General features: G+C 33.4%; 3 protein-coding genes across 6 annotated transcripts in view; 2 read left to right on the plus strand and 1 right to left on the minus strand.

Annotated features, from left to right (window-relative positions):
- The first annotated feature begins 209 nt into the window (after nt 1–209).
- On the plus strand, nt 210–2,166 carry LOC125065715 (probable isoaspartyl peptidase/L-asparaginase GA20639). Of its 2 annotated transcripts, XM_047673492.1 has the most exons (7): nt 210–257; nt 549–745; nt 835–1,031; nt 1,114–1,227; nt 1,346–1,514; nt 1,656–1,757; nt 1,877–2,166. In XM_047673492.1, exons 2-7 carry the CDS (start codon nt 559–561, stop codon nt 2,047–2,049), a joined length of 942 nt encoding a protein of 313 aa, XP_047529448.1. In that variant the 5' UTR covers nt 210–257; nt 549–558; the 3' UTR covers nt 2,050–2,166. The 2 variants fall into 2 exon arrangements, with proteins under 2 accessions (XP_047529448.1, XP_047529447.1); XM_047673491.1 differs by lacking the exon at nt 210–257 and having other exon boundaries at nt 382–745.
- A 2,203-nt stretch (nt 2,167–4,369) lies between these two features.
- LOC125065739 (CDP-diacylglycerol--glycerol-3-phosphate 3-phosphatidyltransferase, mitochondrial) lies at nt 4,370–9,011 on the plus strand. Its single transcript, XM_047673529.1, has 7 exons — nt 4,370–5,084; nt 5,244–5,399; nt 5,498–5,715; nt 5,968–6,038; nt 6,146–6,241; nt 7,100–7,226; nt 7,645–9,011. The coding sequence occupies exons 1-7, from the start codon at nt 4,508–4,510 to the stop codon at nt 7,768–7,770; spliced, it is 1,371 nt and encodes a 456-aa protein (XP_047529485.1). The 5' UTR covers nt 4,370–4,507; the 3' UTR covers nt 7,771–9,011.
- A 118-nt stretch (nt 9,012–9,129) lies between these two features.
- LOC125065740 (rhomboid-related protein 3) overlaps nt 9,130–16,483 on the minus strand; it is an 81,961-nt gene continuing 74,607 nt past the window's right edge. Inside the window, exons 5-9 of one of the 3 annotated variants that reach the window (XM_047673530.1) lie at nt 13,048–13,160; nt 12,315–12,432; nt 11,199–11,384; nt 10,686–11,009; nt 9,130–10,568 (exon numbers count right to left, since the gene is read on the minus strand). In XM_047673530.1, coding sequence (XP_047529486.1) covers nt 10,335–10,568; nt 10,686–11,009; nt 11,199–11,384; nt 12,315–12,432; nt 13,048–13,160 — 975 coding nt within the window. In that variant the 3' untranslated portion in view covers nt 9,130–10,334. Of the gene's footprint in view, nt 10,575–10,685; nt 11,010–11,198; nt 11,385–12,314; nt 12,433–13,047; nt 13,161–16,483 lie in introns of all 3 variants that reach the window. The other 2 variants (XM_047673531.1, XM_047673532.1) reach the window with 2 other exon arrangements.

A 16,483-nucleotide genomic window follows, 5' to 3' on the forward strand; every position in this document is an offset into this window, starting at 1 on the left:
ATGAATACTGCAAAAGATTGAGTTAAAATATTAAATAATCATTTCGATTTGCAATTGAGTAAGGAGGTTAAAAAAACCATAGACTTTATTTAAGAGTAATTTGAAATGTCAGATTTATTTTTATCAATTTGTATCTATGATTGTTTACTTATCTTTAAAAACATGAATATGTACAGTTTCTAACTTCTTATCGTTACTATTTTTATCTATTATATTTGATGAATTATTCATAATTTTATCAAATTAACTGTTACGTCGTAGGTTTTCATCACTTTATCTTATCCTTTATATATTACTGCAAAATTTTGCCTAATTTAAATTGTATTGTTGTTATTACATATATTATGTTATGTTGTTAACATCAAACCCATATTATAATGATAATATAAACTGATTCGTACATCGTTTTATTGTTATTTGATAAACCATTATTGTTTGTCTGATAACATTAGTGTGATATCATGAGTTTACTTGTAAATTTATAATGTAAATTATTCACATGTACATTATTGTCTAACAGACAGTGATACAATATAATAATTCTTTAGAAACCTATAAATGGAGCCTATCATTATTGTTCATGGTGGTGCTGGGGATATTCCGCTAAGTCGCGTTCAAGGGAAATTAAATGGAGTTAAAGCTTCTGCGGCTGTTGGTCAAAAAATATTAGCACAAGGAGGCACTGCCTTAGATGCTGTAGAAGCAGCAGTTGTACTCATGGAAAAAGATGAATATTTCAATGCTGGTTGGCTATTTTTAATGAAATATACGTATGTACATCCAATTATGTATATATTTTCATCATTTTAGTCTTACCTTTCAACTTCTTTGTAGGCTATGGATCTGTATTAAATTTAAAAGGCCAAGTCGAGATGGAAGCTAGTATTATGTGTGGGAACAATCTTGATGTTGGAGCAGTTACTCTTATTAAAGATTTTCTTCACCCAATAAGTATTGCTCACAAAGTTCTCACAAATTCCCCTCATTCGTTGCTGGGTGGTGAAGGAGCTAAAATGTTTGCCTTGGAAATGGTAATTTATTCTCATAAAAAAGAAACATATTGTATTTAAAGTTTTATTGTATTTTATGATGTATTGTTTTATTCTGTTTCAGGGATTCTCTACAGTACCTCCTGAATCTTTAATAAGTGAAAATGCAAAAAGTGCTTTAGCTGAATTTTTAAAGCATGGTGAATTTGGTAGAACTGAAATAGGACTAAGAGATGAGGTATTATGAATTAACTTGTACATCTAATACTAAAAACTATATATTAATTATTTCATTGATGTATATAACAAGACAAATTATAATATATATTTCCATATCTATAGATTTGATTTTACAGGGTGGTGTTGGTACAGTGGGCGCTGTTGCAATAGACTGTAATGGTCATATAGCTGTGGCTACGAGTACGGGTGGAATGAGTGGAAAAGCTGTTGGTCGTATTGGTGACACCCCCCAAATTGGTAGTGGTACTTATGCTGATGATAATATTGGAGGAGTTTCTACAACAGGTTTGTAATGTATTATATTTTTACTCATTTATTTGTAAACAATGAAAATTTTGGTTTTGTAATATAGTATAATTAGTAGTATATTATAATTAAAATAATATTAATAAACATAAAAAATATATTATTATTTTGATTACACAGGCCATGGGGAATCTATTCTTAAATACTGTTTAGCACATAGTATTATCAAGCTAATGCAAAGTGGAAATGATGCAAATACAGCAACTAAATTAGCTGTAAATGGTGAGTACTTTTGTCAAAAATCTTTACTTTTTACTGTGGGACTAAAGGCTTGGAATTTATTCCACAATGCTGCTTCAAGTACCAAAATTATTTACTTATATTTTCTATTTATCTGGCAGGTATGACTAAACGGCTCAAAAATACAGCAGGTGCAATAACTTTATCTAAGAGTGGTGAAGTTGGAATAAATTTTAGCTCAAAGAGAATGGCTTGGGCTTATATTAGATCAAACAAAATATATTTTGGAATAGAACAAGATGAAATCCTTGAAGAGGATTATGTGTCTATATAAGCATTTCTTTAAATGTAAAAATTAAGGCAGTTTATGCGTTGCACATTGTCAATAATTACTGTTTTGTTATTTGTTATTGAAAAAACTATATAAATTACAAAAGGATAACTGTTAAAGTGATATTTTTACATTATATTAATAAATTATTTTATAAGCATTGCTACTTTTATTGATTACAAATCTATCTAAAGACACATCTGTAAGTTTTTGTCAGTGAGGGAACACAAATCTCCTCATTCATAAATATAGATTTACATAAAAACTTTTTTTATTGCAAACTTAGAACGCGCAGTGGTATGGTAGTGTTTATGTTGTACTGGCCGCCAAAAAATCGACTCACCTCCATTTTTGGTAAAAAAGCTATTGTATGGCTTTACACTACCACATATGTATATATTTTAACATTGATAATGGATACTTCTGAAGCAGAAGCTGCCCAAGTCGTAGCTCTTATTCGTAAGGGGTTAGCGAAATGTGGCTAGAAGACTAAAATTAAGTCGTTCAGCAGTGCGAAGAGTGTATAAACGCTATTTGGAGACGGGGGAGTATCGCCGGAGACCAGGATTTGGCAGAGGACGTGTCATGAACCCGACCGATGACCGTTTTATTGCTTTGACGTCTTTAAGAAACCGACATCTTTCGGCTGTTGACGTTCAAGGTAGACTCCGAGAAAGTCGTGGAGTGTCTGTGAGTGAAAATACTGTAAGAAGAAGACTTCGAGAGCAAAACTTAACCCCTCACAAGCCAGCGACAGGACCAAAACTCACAGCATCCCATCCACAAGCGAGATTACAATTTGCTAGGCAGCCGATTGGACACTGGACCAATGGGAGACAGTATTGTTCTGTGATGAAAGCTGAATGTCTATAGTAGGCTCCGATGAACGACGTAACCTCATGCGGGAGGACGCTACACTCAGTGTTGCATTCGAGAAACAGTCCGATTTGGTGGAGGCTCTACAATGTTTTGAAGAGGTATTTCTTTGACGGGACGTACGGAGCTGGTTTTTTTCTGTAATCGTGCTGTTAATGCTGAATCTTACATAACGGACATTCTGGAGCCTCATGTGATACCTTACGCTGCATATATTGGGGATAATTTCCAACTTATGCACGACAGCGCAAGACCTCACGTCGCTAGAATTGTTAAAGACTATCTCAGGGAAGTCGAAATTCCAGTTATGCAGTGGCCAGCCAATAGTCCGGACTTAAACCCGATAGAACACTTCTGGGATAAGCTAAAACGTAAGGTTCGAGCACGAAATCCAATTCCAGAAATCCTGGATCAACTGGAAGCTGCCCTAATTGAAGAATGGGAATGGACCCCACAGGTAGACATTAAAAAGCTAATCAGGTCAATTAATAGGCGTATGCAGGCAGTGATTAGGTCAAGAGGAGGAAACATTCCCTATTAAAGTAAGATTTAGGCATCCAAATTTAAAAACAAACAGCATAATAGTTATATACACAAAAAAAAAATTACGTAGAATTTTATGTTTTTGTGTTTTGTCACATTTTTACCTAAAAAACCTATTTTTGCGCACAATTTCTGTTCATTTTTTATGGTTAATTAAAATTTATTAAAATTATTGATCCAACATAGTTTTGTACACTTAATCAATAATAAAATCGAACTGAGATGATTCCGCGTTAAGAACTGGAAATAAACTAACCATGCACTTTGTGCACAAAGTAACCTTTTTTTATCAGTACTTTAAAAATATTCCAAATACCTTCAATAACACTTACAACTCCTCCAAATCAATATCAAGTGGGTAATAAAATGTTAAATGTATGCCCCATAAGTAAAACAATCCACCTAGTTCGTCGCATAGCTAAGATAACAACTTTGTAAGTAAAAAATTACGAGTGGGTCTATTTTTTTGGCAGGCAGTGTATTTAATATCAATATTAAATAAAAATCGTGCTTCACTCAGTTTTAATTATTTCTAGTAACTTTATCATATAAGTTAAATTTTAAGAAAATACAAAAAGAGGGCCTTCGAAATAACGATTTTGACATAATTATTATTATTAACTATTTTAATTACAATAAGAAAAAAAAAGTCAATTGTAAACTAAAATAATCACATCATATTTTTTTTAAGTCTGACGAATGAGCTACGTATTGCAATATTATTATAATTATTTGACATTGAGCGATTATTTTACAGTGATTTGCATGTTATTTGTTATATTTTTATCTCATATTGCGACAATTCTTTACATCTTATTGTTTTTTTTTTAAATTAACTGTGCTACCATATCGTTTTTGGACATTGACATTGTCATAGACATTTGACAATCAGGTGTTTTTGACAGCGAATATAAAATTGTAATTCACAATTGATTTTAAATAAAGAAAAATATAAATAATAAATACAGACGTTTACTTTTAAATTTGAAACTGTGATACTAGTATAAAATCAGATTAATCTTTTCATGAATTAGAGTTCAAAATGTCATTTCGATTTAAACCAACAGAATTACAACATTTTAATTGGATGTTTAATCTAGCACCATGTTTTCCTGTTAATGCCTCAAAAATAAATATTATAAATGATCCCAACAAATTTTATGACACCATATACGAAAGATTTAAAAATGCCAAACATAGAATTTCTTTAGCCAGTTTATATATAGGCACAGGTGAATTAGAAAAAAAATTGTTAGAGGTTACAGTACATAACGTTAGAAATAGGAAAGATTTAAATTTTCATGTTTTACTTGATTATCAACGAGGCACTCGGGGCAAAGATAACTCACAAACATTATTTCGTCAATTTGTAAATGGTATTTCTGATAGATGCCATTTAGCTTTGTATCAAACACCAAGACTTCATGGAACATGGTCTAAAGCTCTTCCCTCTCGTTACAACGAGATTGTGGGTCTTCAACATATGAAGCTATATATTGCTGATGATTCTATAATATTGAGCGGAGCAAATTGTTCAAATGACTATTTTCAACAACGACAGGATCGTTACATAGAAATTGAGGATCAAGATTTAGCAAATTTTTATTGTGAACTAATAGGTATGCTACCAGTAAGTTATTGTATTATTTTTTTTATTATAATTTGAGGTTTAATGAATAAATTAAAGAATGTTTGTAGAATATACATTATAAGTAAACAATGGATTGATAATCATTATTATTTGATTAGGTATATAATTACAGTGTTTCCCTTTACAGATGAAGTAGCAAAGCATAGTAAACCAGATCATTCTGATTCTATAACTAGTAATATATCTAAAGAAGTTGTTATTAAACAAGTCAATCAAAATATTACATATCTAATTAATAAATGGAAAGACAGACAAGCTTCTAAATTATCATCCCTCAATGAAAGTAAGTATAGAACAGTAACTGCTAACTTAATGCTAGGTTAGTTTTATATTATTTATCTGGTCTTTTGTAATTCATTTTATTATGTTGCTTTCCTTGAGGTATTAAAGATAAAGACACATGGGTATTTCCTCTGATACAAATGGGGGAATTCAACATAAATCAAGATGAACAAGCAACTTGTAAAATTTTATCTTCGGCACCAGAAGGATCTCTTTTTCGTTTAGCAACTGGTTATTTTAATTTGACTGAAAAATATGCTGATATTTTACTTGGAAAATGTAAAGCGAGTATAAGTCTGTTGATGGCACATCCAAATGTAAGTATTCACACTGTAAATTTCTGTAAAATAAGAATATTAATTTTATTATAATAATCAGTTTAATCAACAAATATTTTATGAAAGTTAAAATTTGTGAAAAAATTAAGACAAAACTATACTCAAGATATTAAATACTCAATTTATCAAGGTTTCAAGATATGTTAATTTAGATTTAAAATGGAATGAGTTTCAAAAATGTATTAAATTAATTATACACTTATTAACATGTTTTGCACTATTATGTTTTAGGCTAATGGATTCATGGGAGCTGCAGGACCGGCTGGTGGTATACCTCATGCTTATTCATTAATTGCAAGGAAGTAAGTGAAAATACTATTATTATTATTATACTTGAATTTATGAAGTAAAATTTGTCTAATTATAATAATAAATGCTTGTAATATTTTATTTATACTTTTTTTTGTAGATTTTGGCAGCAAGTTGTTAATTATGACCAAATGAACAGAGTACAGATATTGGAATATGAAAGAACAGGATGGACTTTTCATGCAAAGGGGCTATGGTCAGTTTTAAGACTTTTAATCTTTGTTGTGTTCATGTATTGTACGAATAGTATGAAATACATTAAGCTCGGACAAATGTTGCAAGGATAATTGACATTTTTGCTGTATAATATACTACAACATAATATAATAATATTATAAAGAAGTATAACTTGTTTGTGTATATATACCCTAAGGGTTATCTCAGAAACTAATGATCTTATCCTAAATATTTTTACTGGTAGAAAGCTACATCATTCCTGAGTGCTAAAAGGTATAAACTATATTTATATCATGTTTTTTTTTTATTAAAAATTGCACCAGTGAAAAGCTCGGGCTACTCGCTAGGAAAACAGAATGTGTCAGTAGATATTCTGATATTTGTAGGCAGTGAAGCAACATAAAAAAGTAAAGCAGCTTCTTCTATTCAAAAGAGGTGGATATTTCCCAGTAGTAATGCATTTACGGACTGTTATTGTGTAGCTAAGCCAAAATCAAAATATTAAGGGCTTTTCATATACATTTAACAAGTTTATGGTAAAGTTTTTTGGCGTATTTTCATCTTCTTATCAATTATTTTCCTTAATTGTAACTAATTATAATATATTACAACAATTTTCATTTAATGGTTCATAAACTATCTGACATTTCGGATGGCCATAAGGCTTGTGAACACATATGTCACATATGTTTGCATAATCATTCACAAATACGCATATGTGAATGATTTTGCAAACATATGTAATATTAAACAACAAACATAATTGCAATATGTAATTTTTAATCAACAAACATAATGATAATATGAAACATATATGTATAAATATTCATTATAAATAATATTCAACCTCTTTATTATAATGTGTTTTTTTTTTCAGGTACTATCCCCCAAGTAGCAATGTGCCGTGGGCGACGGTGGTGGGTTCTGCTAACTTGGGCGAGCGTTCAGTACGGCGAGACCTTGAAGCTCAAGCTGCAATATTTACCTCTTCACTCGATTTACAGGTAAATACTGGCTTTTACGACGATTGAGTAGCATTGCTTCTGACTAACGTCACGTCCGTTTGCGTAACGTTACTAGCTCGGGGTCCTCATCTTTCCGCTAGTCGTAACGGTGGTAGCCTGTTTTGTTCAGAGTTCTTTACGACGGGGTGGTAAGAGGCCAGGTTCACGCGCTAACTTTAATACAACGAAGAGACGGCAATCCGACAAGACTGAACAGGTTATAAGCATGACCAACAGCATATTTGCTCTATGTCATCAGTGTGAGAATTTCTTGGCAGAATAACTTTATTAGCCGAATCGAATGAGCTGGCTACTAGTTATATACCCAAAGCAGTTATATAATTGTTATTTTAATGTATCATAATTGTATGAAATATTAAATAAAATATTCTACAGTATAAATAATCGTTCCCAACAGGAAAGACTTCACAATGAGTGTTCAAGACTTCATGACTATGCTTCTGAATGTAGTACAGACTTGCAGAAGAGACAAGCGCCGTTATGGGTACGGGTTACTGTAGGATTATTTAGAACATATTTTTAAATGTAATTTTATATTTCAATGGAACTTGTAGTGTACACAGGATACCTTATATATGTACCTAATTCATATATTGAAAGTTCCTGTACTTGAGACTTTGTTGGCGTGGATGTTATGCAATCCAGGCTAGATTGAATAAAGGCAAGGTAACCTAAAGCCAAATATATTTTAAAAGACGCTGAATCTGCTAAGTTCGCCTGCCTTTTTCAATTAGGATACAGTTAAGGAATTGTTCCCAAAAGACATTAATAATAATTATTTATGTTTCTCTGTAATATTTATTACGAAAAAGACAAAACTATACTAATATGATATAACGGACGCAGGTCAGACATCCTAGTTTCAAAGTTAATTTAATACAATAAAATATATTATTTTTGTATAATTTTGAATAAGTAGTTTTGTATATTTTGTACCTAATGTTTTCTGAACCTTTGGATTTGTTTACAAAATTCTACAGATCACAAATTGAGAACGGAGTTATGGCTGTACATTTCTTTAGTATCTGGACAATACCGTTACACTGAGTTATCAGTATAATCAAGAATACATTGTGTTAAATTAATCTAGTCAGGTCTTGATCCAATAGTAATATTTTTAAAGAAATTGTGTTGCTAAAATGTTGTACCTATATCAAGAGCCAATTAATCTAGTTGTGAAAAAATTTTGCTTATCAAAATAATTATATTTATAAAATGAAACATAACATTGGCACAAAAAGCGGTCTCATCACTGTATGGAATAATTAGCCTTGTAGGTGATCTTGACCATTTTTTTTTTATTTTTCGATTATAAAAAAAAAATCAAAATTTCCGTAATAGCAATAAATTGTGTTATGTATGTTAGATTTCGTTTATACGTCTTATTGGTTTAGGCTTGATATTTGTATAAGTATCTCTCCAAATATTTTTTTTATTATTCCTGTTGGGTTAATAAGAAAATTCTATTTGAGTGTATAAATTATTTTAAGTATGAAATTAAATTGTATTTTAGCTACGTTTTAATGTAATTTTAATGTAAGGGTTGGGATACACTTGAGCTTAAAATATCAACATCCACATTAAAAACTCCCGTTTTTATATAAGATTTAAAAATAATTAAAAAATAGTACAAACTAAAATATACAGTATTACGCTTTAGTTAAATATAAAAATAGAAATATATTATTTTACGTTGCTTTATTCTTATTAAAAGTACTCTAAGAAAAATATCTCGTTTAACTGACAACGTAAAAAATAATCGCAACCTTAAACTGTGCACATGTTAAATAGTATAATTATTATGTTTTATTAATAAAATAAAAAAATGTTTCGTTATCAATCACTTTTAATCGTATTCAATCTTATTTTCTTCATATAATCACATAATTATAATTATCTCGATTCACACTTAAAATAAATTTAAAATAAATTAAATGAAAACACTCTGTAATAATTTATACAAAAAAATCAGTCGGTTCGTGACATTATTTGATTCATATTAAAATTATACAATTAATTTTACATTAATAGGAATCAGGCACATTATATAAATTATTTATTTACTAATGAGTAGTAACATATTCATTAAAACATTGAAGCGATATACCGTGATGGTACAGAGAGTACTTGCACGTGGACGAATTCACTTGGGAAGTTCAGACATTGCAGCGAACATAACAAAAGATCACGTAAAACAAAAACTCACTTTTGAGCATCCTTATTTCAGATTAATATAATCATTGCAATTGAGCAATCAGACAACATAAGCATATTCAACATTCATAAAGCATTTCTCTTTCAATGAGCAATTAATTGAAGCAAATTTCGTTGATATAAAACAGTTTTGATTTAATTCTACAGAACGTAAGAAATTTTCATATTCGAAGCATGGACGCGTTTTATTCTAATCTTTGGTGTGCTGGGCATAACAACGCTGACGCTCAACAAAATGCCTAGTTCAACGGTATTATTATATAAATCAATATTCACCTATGTATGTATAAAACACCTATAATTAAATAGACACGGCATTTGGTCGAGTTGTCAGTCCACACGGAACATATTATACTGTGTTGCGGTAACGCCTTCAACCTATATACTACGGACGCAGATAGTAGGTACAAAAATAGTTCACCTATCCAATACAATTAAGACTACTTAACAATTAAGTATAGCGAGGAGGCCTCGTTAGGAAATAACAGTGCAAAACATTGAAACGGTACAAACTATCTCTCGAAAACGCAGAGAGTGTACGATAAAATTAACAAAGATTCATAAATCTTTACTAAAACGGGCGTACGTCGGTACTCGACATCGAGCTCTCGGGCCTCCTCAAATAATGCTACTTATCGCGTATCACACTAAGGTAAATTGACTAGGCGTGTTGTGAGTCGGTCACACTGACGTGACTGTAATGTTAGGCTTCGACTAGGAGTAACAGAGCGCTCTACGAATACTCGGAGCTCGCTATTCATATAGCGCGGTTTGTGAGCCAGGCCGGAAGAGGTCGTAGTACATCTCGTACAGCACTGTCAGCGGGCGGAGCGAGCGCGTCGAAGCCTACCGGTGGCGGGCGGGCCCGAGCAGTCAGAAGCCGGCGTCGGGCGGCGGGTCGGGCGGCATGTAGTGCAGCTCGTCCACGGGCGCGCTGAACACGTTGTACAGCACCGCGAACAGCGTGCACGCCGCGTACGCGCCCAGCGCCGCCCACCACAGCAGGCGCTCCCACAGCCGCTGCTGCGCATGCTTCAGTACCAGCAGCCCGATGGTGAGCCCGGCCAGAGCGCCCGCCACGTGCGCCGCGTACGACACCGGCGGCGCCTCCTGCTTCAAATAAAACCACTTATTTTAGGCGGAATCAATTTAGGAACCATCTGTGTTATGTGAAGGCATAACTACGTTTTTATATATTTTTAATTAATGAAAATTAAACGGGACCATCGAGGATCTGAGGTCTGACGTATCGTCTGAAGCGTAACCTAAACTCACCTTAGTGTATCGGGCGTGTACCGCGAAGCCGACGTCACACGACGCAACGGCGAGGGCGGCGACGAGTCTCACTGCGCCGTAGCGCATGGCGTGGAAGTTGAGTAGCGCGTTGGCGAGGTGCGCCGCCAGCAGCGCGTACACGCCGCCCGACGCGCCCGCCAGGCACACGTCGGGGTCCAGCACCGACGCTGCTAGCGACCCGCCCAACACTCCCGCTAGGTATACCGCCCCGCAGCGCAGCGCGCCGTGCACCATCTCCAGCGGTAGGCCCACCTGTGTACGACACGCGCAATAATGTTTACTTCTATGTATGTATTTTTATTTTCATCGAGATACATCTAAAACTAAACATGAAAGATTCGACTTGGATTGGATCTATTTTGTAAAAAAATGTTGTACAAGATATTTATTTTCATGAGAAAGCACTAATCTATTTAAACTTTATAAATAAAATCAACTCACCGCCAATTGTACAAGAAGATTAAACGCGAGATGCAGCCAGCCAGCGTGCACCACGCTATAGGTGAGGAAGCGCCACAGCTCGCGGCGGCGATCGGGACGGAACACGAGCGGCGAGTCCACAGGCACGGGACCCGCCGCCGCCGCCACGCCGCCCGCGCCCCACGCGTACCACGCGAACACTCCTAGCTGGCGAGTTCATGACCGATTAATACAATGTATTACCACCTTGAGAATTGTATTGTACTATATGGTATATGTAGAAGCCAATCTTATATTGTAACGAAAAAAAAATTAAGGTCTTAGACATTTTCCTTGATCAGAAAGTATGATATGTTTTATTATCGAATTGAACACTTGAACAACTTAAGAGGCGTTTGTTCGGATTGGAACCTGCAACCTAATAAATCGACTGGGTAGTATCGGCAGAATATATCTATACTTTAACATTACATATATGTTAGAAAAAGATTGATGGAAAATTTGTTTCGTATTTCGTATCTACGAGTAAATACCTGGACTAAATACAATATGTATATAATAAAACATTAATAAACGTCATCTGAAATATTTATGAGTCTAACAATTAAAAATAAACTAGAAAAATACGGTTCTTATAAAGAAATATATTAATGAGAGAAATGTTATATGGGAGTCAAATGAGAAATTAAAAAAAATAATACAAATTACGCTATTTATGGACATGGTCATAAGTGTTATTCATAAAGGAAAACCCGTTAGCGCGGCCTATGTGTCTTATCATCAGCGGAGTGCACCTTGCAGAAATCGTGCGTTTGGAATGAATCAATGTGTGACGAGTGTCCGTAGTCCGCACACGGCGTGAACAGTTCGGCCAACTGTTATGATTCACGTAAACCGCTTGTTTGCACGGATGTGAAATCCGCAATTACACTTTTTAATTAACCGAGGTAACTGGAGCGGGGATCGAACAGCGGTGTTCGGCGCGTAGAAAGTGATGCACCGATTTTCTAGTTCCACTAACGGCAAATAATTCATATTCATAGCAACTGTGTTTAATTGAAATGTATGACCACCGATTTTTCTGATCGTTTAACGACTGCAATTAAGAACTATGAGATTACAATGTCTTTTATTTACCTCTAGCAACGTCACGCAGATTATGAAGAAGGGGGGTGGACAGCATGTGTACCGCTCTTGGTAGTATTTGCGGTCCCGCTCCTCCGGGAGTACCTCCATAGCCACAAGGTGCACCATTCTGAAATAGACGTAAACATATTAATCTGTACTTTGTGTAAAACTATTCCAAACGTTTTAACATGGCTATTTAAGATTTAATGTAAAACGAAAACCGATATCGACAACACATCCAACAAATATTAAATTACTTGCAAAATGACATAAAGTTCTTACATTAACGTTATTTATGGGGTCTATCGACGGTGTAGCAATTTATAAACCGTTTTATTACAAGAAAACACACTACATGTCAGGGTGACATGACAAATAAACATAAAAAATTATAGGAACGTCAATCAAAAACATGAGTTTATTTGAAATGAAACAGAAAACACTAATAATTTTGTAACTTAAATTATTTATTATTGCAGTTTGTTTGGTCACATTGCACTGGAAATTTAATATAAAAACATTGTAATGGGAATTAAATTGACGTCAGTGTGTTAAGAGTCACGGCGTACCAGATTGAATGTAGCAGAACTTTTTGGTGTCATTTTGCTAAAAATATTCCCGTAGACTAAATATGCGCCCTTTAAAAAACACATTTAATAAAATCTATGTAGTTGCCAAAATGTAAAAGTGTAAAAAGCGCATAGTTAAGGTACACTTAGGTATATTTAGTTTTTTTTTTTACCTTGCAAAAAGTGTAGGATCTTCTAATATAAGATGGAAGTCGTTTTCAGAGCTGACCTCACGGTCTCTCTGGTGTACTGCGCATCTATAGCTACGTGTGCGCTTGCCGCTCATCTGAAAAATATATTCAATTATTTTCCTTAGTCTTAATAACATAGCATAAAATTATATTAATTAAAACATTAGATTTTTCAAAATATCAATCACCACTCTTTACAATTATTATCCTTATTAAACGTAGATCAACGTAAGCAACTGCCGAATGAGTCATTCATAACTATTCCTGTGTACATGCAAGATTATAAGAGGTAAATAAATAAATATTTTTTTACGTCACATGAATAAACAAGTAGGTACTGCCCTCAAACTGTTATTATGATTCTTATATAATATATTTGAACTCATATTTATTATGATTCATAAAATTATCATTTTAATATATTGCATAGAAGAAAATAATAATGGGTGTGTAGCATAGTGTAGCGATATAATTATTAAAAATAAATTTAATTGAACTAACATTTTAAAAACACCTAAGTTAAAAAAACGTACATCAACTTCTTATTAAAAATATGAACATAATATATGAATTCTTATGACTACGTTTTACAGGATCAGCGTTAGAATATTTCGTCAACGGCAATCACTGCCCATTTAATGGCAAAAAAGAAACAGATGAATAATAAATTCATCACATTTTTTCTCATCCATTGGACACTATTTTATAGTTGGCTCAAACCGAACTTTATAATGTAGCCCTAAGGTGAATAATAAATATAAACTATTTTCTTAATATATTGGATTATTAGACAAACTTGCCAACTTTTGAACTAAGAGTATAATCTACGCTATTTTTAAACTGAATTAACTATGTAATGTCAAAAAGAAAAAGGAAAAACTAGATCATTGCAAACGGTACCTCAGCGAAATCAACGATTTACATATGACCCATAATAATATGGATAACTAAAAATATTCATTTTTTATGTTCGTAAGTTTTTACGTTCAAAAAACTAGTTTCACTAATGTATTTTTTTGTTATTTATATACTTTAAGTTGAGATATTAATAGCGGAAATCAATTTGACGCTTTTATTAATTTAACGGTTTGTGTAATCGTCTGATCTGCTCGATAAGTATATTGTTTAAAAGGAACTATTGAATTTCAATAGCGGCTCCGCGTTGAAATCGATTATAAGCGATATAGCGAAAATATCATTGTATTAAGTAAATAAATAGTCACCTCTATTGGGTATTTTAAAACAATTATAAATAATCTTCCTAAGAATATTTATGAAATAAGTGAAAGTTTTTTAGAGTTTAGTAGGTAACTGTAAAAAATATTGCCATTAATTTTTATTTTACAAACTATTATTTATTTGTTTAAATGTCTACGCAAGTGCTTATAAAATTTATTATGAATATTACGAGACATAAATGTTCTTTCTTATTATTTTCTTATTTTTATTCTGGCATGATGTCAATTATTCGTAATTAAAAATAAAATCAATGGTTATTTATTATGTACACTCACGTAACTCTACAAAACATTTTCTTTTGAAAATATAAAAAAAAATATGTCTTTATGTTATGGATTTAATATATTTCAAATGCTTTCTTTGAACACGTTTTTATTTCGGTATGACAAATAATATGTGAGACACTTTAGCTTTATGAGGGTGGATTAATGTCGCGTCGAGGCGCAGTTCGCGGGCCGGCGACGGCGGCGGCTAGCTGGCACGCGTCCAGGCCTATCGAGTTATCGACCGCCACCCTCGGAGACAGCATCGACATCGATAAACACATTAGTTCTTATTTTTTAGCTGTTTTTAAGACTAGACTAGCATGGGAGACTGTTATCTGCGATTTCATCAAAAATACTTTTAGAATTATTTTTAGTCGATTATTCTTTTCATTTCTTCAAATATACTTTAATTGATATGTACATCTGTAAAATTATTTAAATGTCGTCGTTTTCGGTCTCCTATATATATACATAAGTATATATTATAACTGTGGGAAGTAATGTGCTAAAAAGTTAATTAAATAACGTGTCGTATGTTGCGTAACTGTTTTATTCACAACTATTAACAAATCTAAAAGGATGTAAGTGCCAGTAGTAGTAGTAACAAGTACCTATGTAATATGAAAATAAACTAGCCAGTTACACTTAAGTGCCATAATTCGTTTATGAGCAAGTTCGCATAGTTATGGGGCAGTGGTAAAGAGCAGGTCGCAGGTGGGCGGCGCGGTCGGTGCGCCGGTGAACGACTGGTCTCGAGCCGCGAGTCGGCCCGCAATCCATCGCAGGCCACCGCATTGTCTCCGCAGTCGTTCAACTCAGTTTCCCACGACACTGCAAATGCCCAATGCCAAAACCTAAATAGCCTAGACGCGCCGCAGACGCCGGCTATATCTGTCGCGGCAACAGGGAGTATGTACGTACCTATATTTAATTTAAAAACAGTCACGAAGAATTTGACTATGTATTTTTTTTAACATTTACTATATTTTTTAAACTCCCGAAACTAAATGGCACAAACCCTTAATGGGATAATATCGATAGATAAGGAAAATCTTTATTCGGTATTCATTTTCTAACAATGTAATGAAAAGTTTACATTGAATCGAAAATATCCAATTAAACTAAAATAAATCAATTTAATCATAGAACAATAAATCGATACACCTCAGGTTTTGCGCGGGCTGGGCGCCAGTGGGCGCACTGAATCCAGCGTGGGCGCCACGTGACTCACGCCGACATCCGACACGTCCGATTCGTATCCGGAACCACTAACTAGGCACTATTGCCGTCTCGTCAAACGAGCGCGCGAGCCTACGCGACGAACTACCCATTTCAATAACTTACATTATTATTCATCATTTCGACTCACAAATATCATACGTGCAATGGAGAGGTCCCAATGCCTTTCAATTCTTATTTTAATCGAGTAGCATTTATTATTTTAAGTAAAGAGTATATTTGTGTATGTATTTGAACTAGGTGGCTATAGAATTGCTTAAACGGGTAAATTTAGCCTTATGTTTTATTTTACTATTAAGTATCGATTAATGCGGCATATTAGTTCGTCGATCTTTTTTCGTTCGGTTCCCTAGGTATTCATAGAAATTAAAAAAAGAAAGTTATTTATGTTAGTAGCTCCTATAGTGCTCTACTAATTTAGTAGAAGTAAATAAAAATACTAATAGTAGGTACATACCTATTCTAAGTATTTAGTTTTAGGATACACAAAGTATAATATAAATAATTTTAACTTCACAACAATTTACGAGTTTCGATGTCTATGGTCAATAAATCGACACAATCATTGGCATTTTATGAAACCATTAATTCCAAATTTCGATAGTTTTTAAAATATTGTAATGTATTGTTTGCGAGCGCTGCAGTTATGAAGTTAATGACTTCTTTAACTGTAA

Source organism: Vanessa atalanta, chromosome 8 (genome assembly GCF_905147765.1).
Source record: "Vanessa atalanta chromosome 8, ilVanAtal1.2, whole genome shotgun sequence".
NCBI classification, from domain to species: domain Eukaryota; kingdom Metazoa; phylum Arthropoda; class Insecta; order Lepidoptera; family Nymphalidae; genus Vanessa; species Vanessa atalanta.

Bases quoted from the DNA above. Each gene is read 5' to 3' on its own strand.
- LOC125065715 (XM_047673492.1), top strand. From the start codon at position 559: ATGGAGCCTATCATTATTGTTCATGGTGGTGCTGGGGATATTCCGCTA. The intron at 746-834 runs GTTGGCTATTTT...ACTTCTTTGTAG, and splicing joins AGATGAATATTTCAATGCTG to GCTATGGATCTGTATTAAAT. The intron at 1,228-1,345 runs GTATTATGAATT...TTGATTTTACAG, and splicing joins AAATAGGACTAAGAGATGAG to GGTGGTGTTGGTACAGTGGG.
- LOC125065739 (XM_047673529.1), top strand. From the start codon at position 4,508: ATGTCATTTCGATTTAAACCAACAGAATTACAACATTTTAATTGGATG. The intron at 6,039-6,145 runs GTAAGTGAAAAT...TTTTTTTTGTAG, and splicing joins TATTCATTAATTGCAAGGAA to ATTTTGGCAGCAAGTTGTTA. The intron at 6,242-7,099 runs GTCAGTTTTAAG...TTTTTTTTTCAG, and splicing joins TTTCATGCAAAGGGGCTATG to GTACTATCCCCCAAGTAGCA.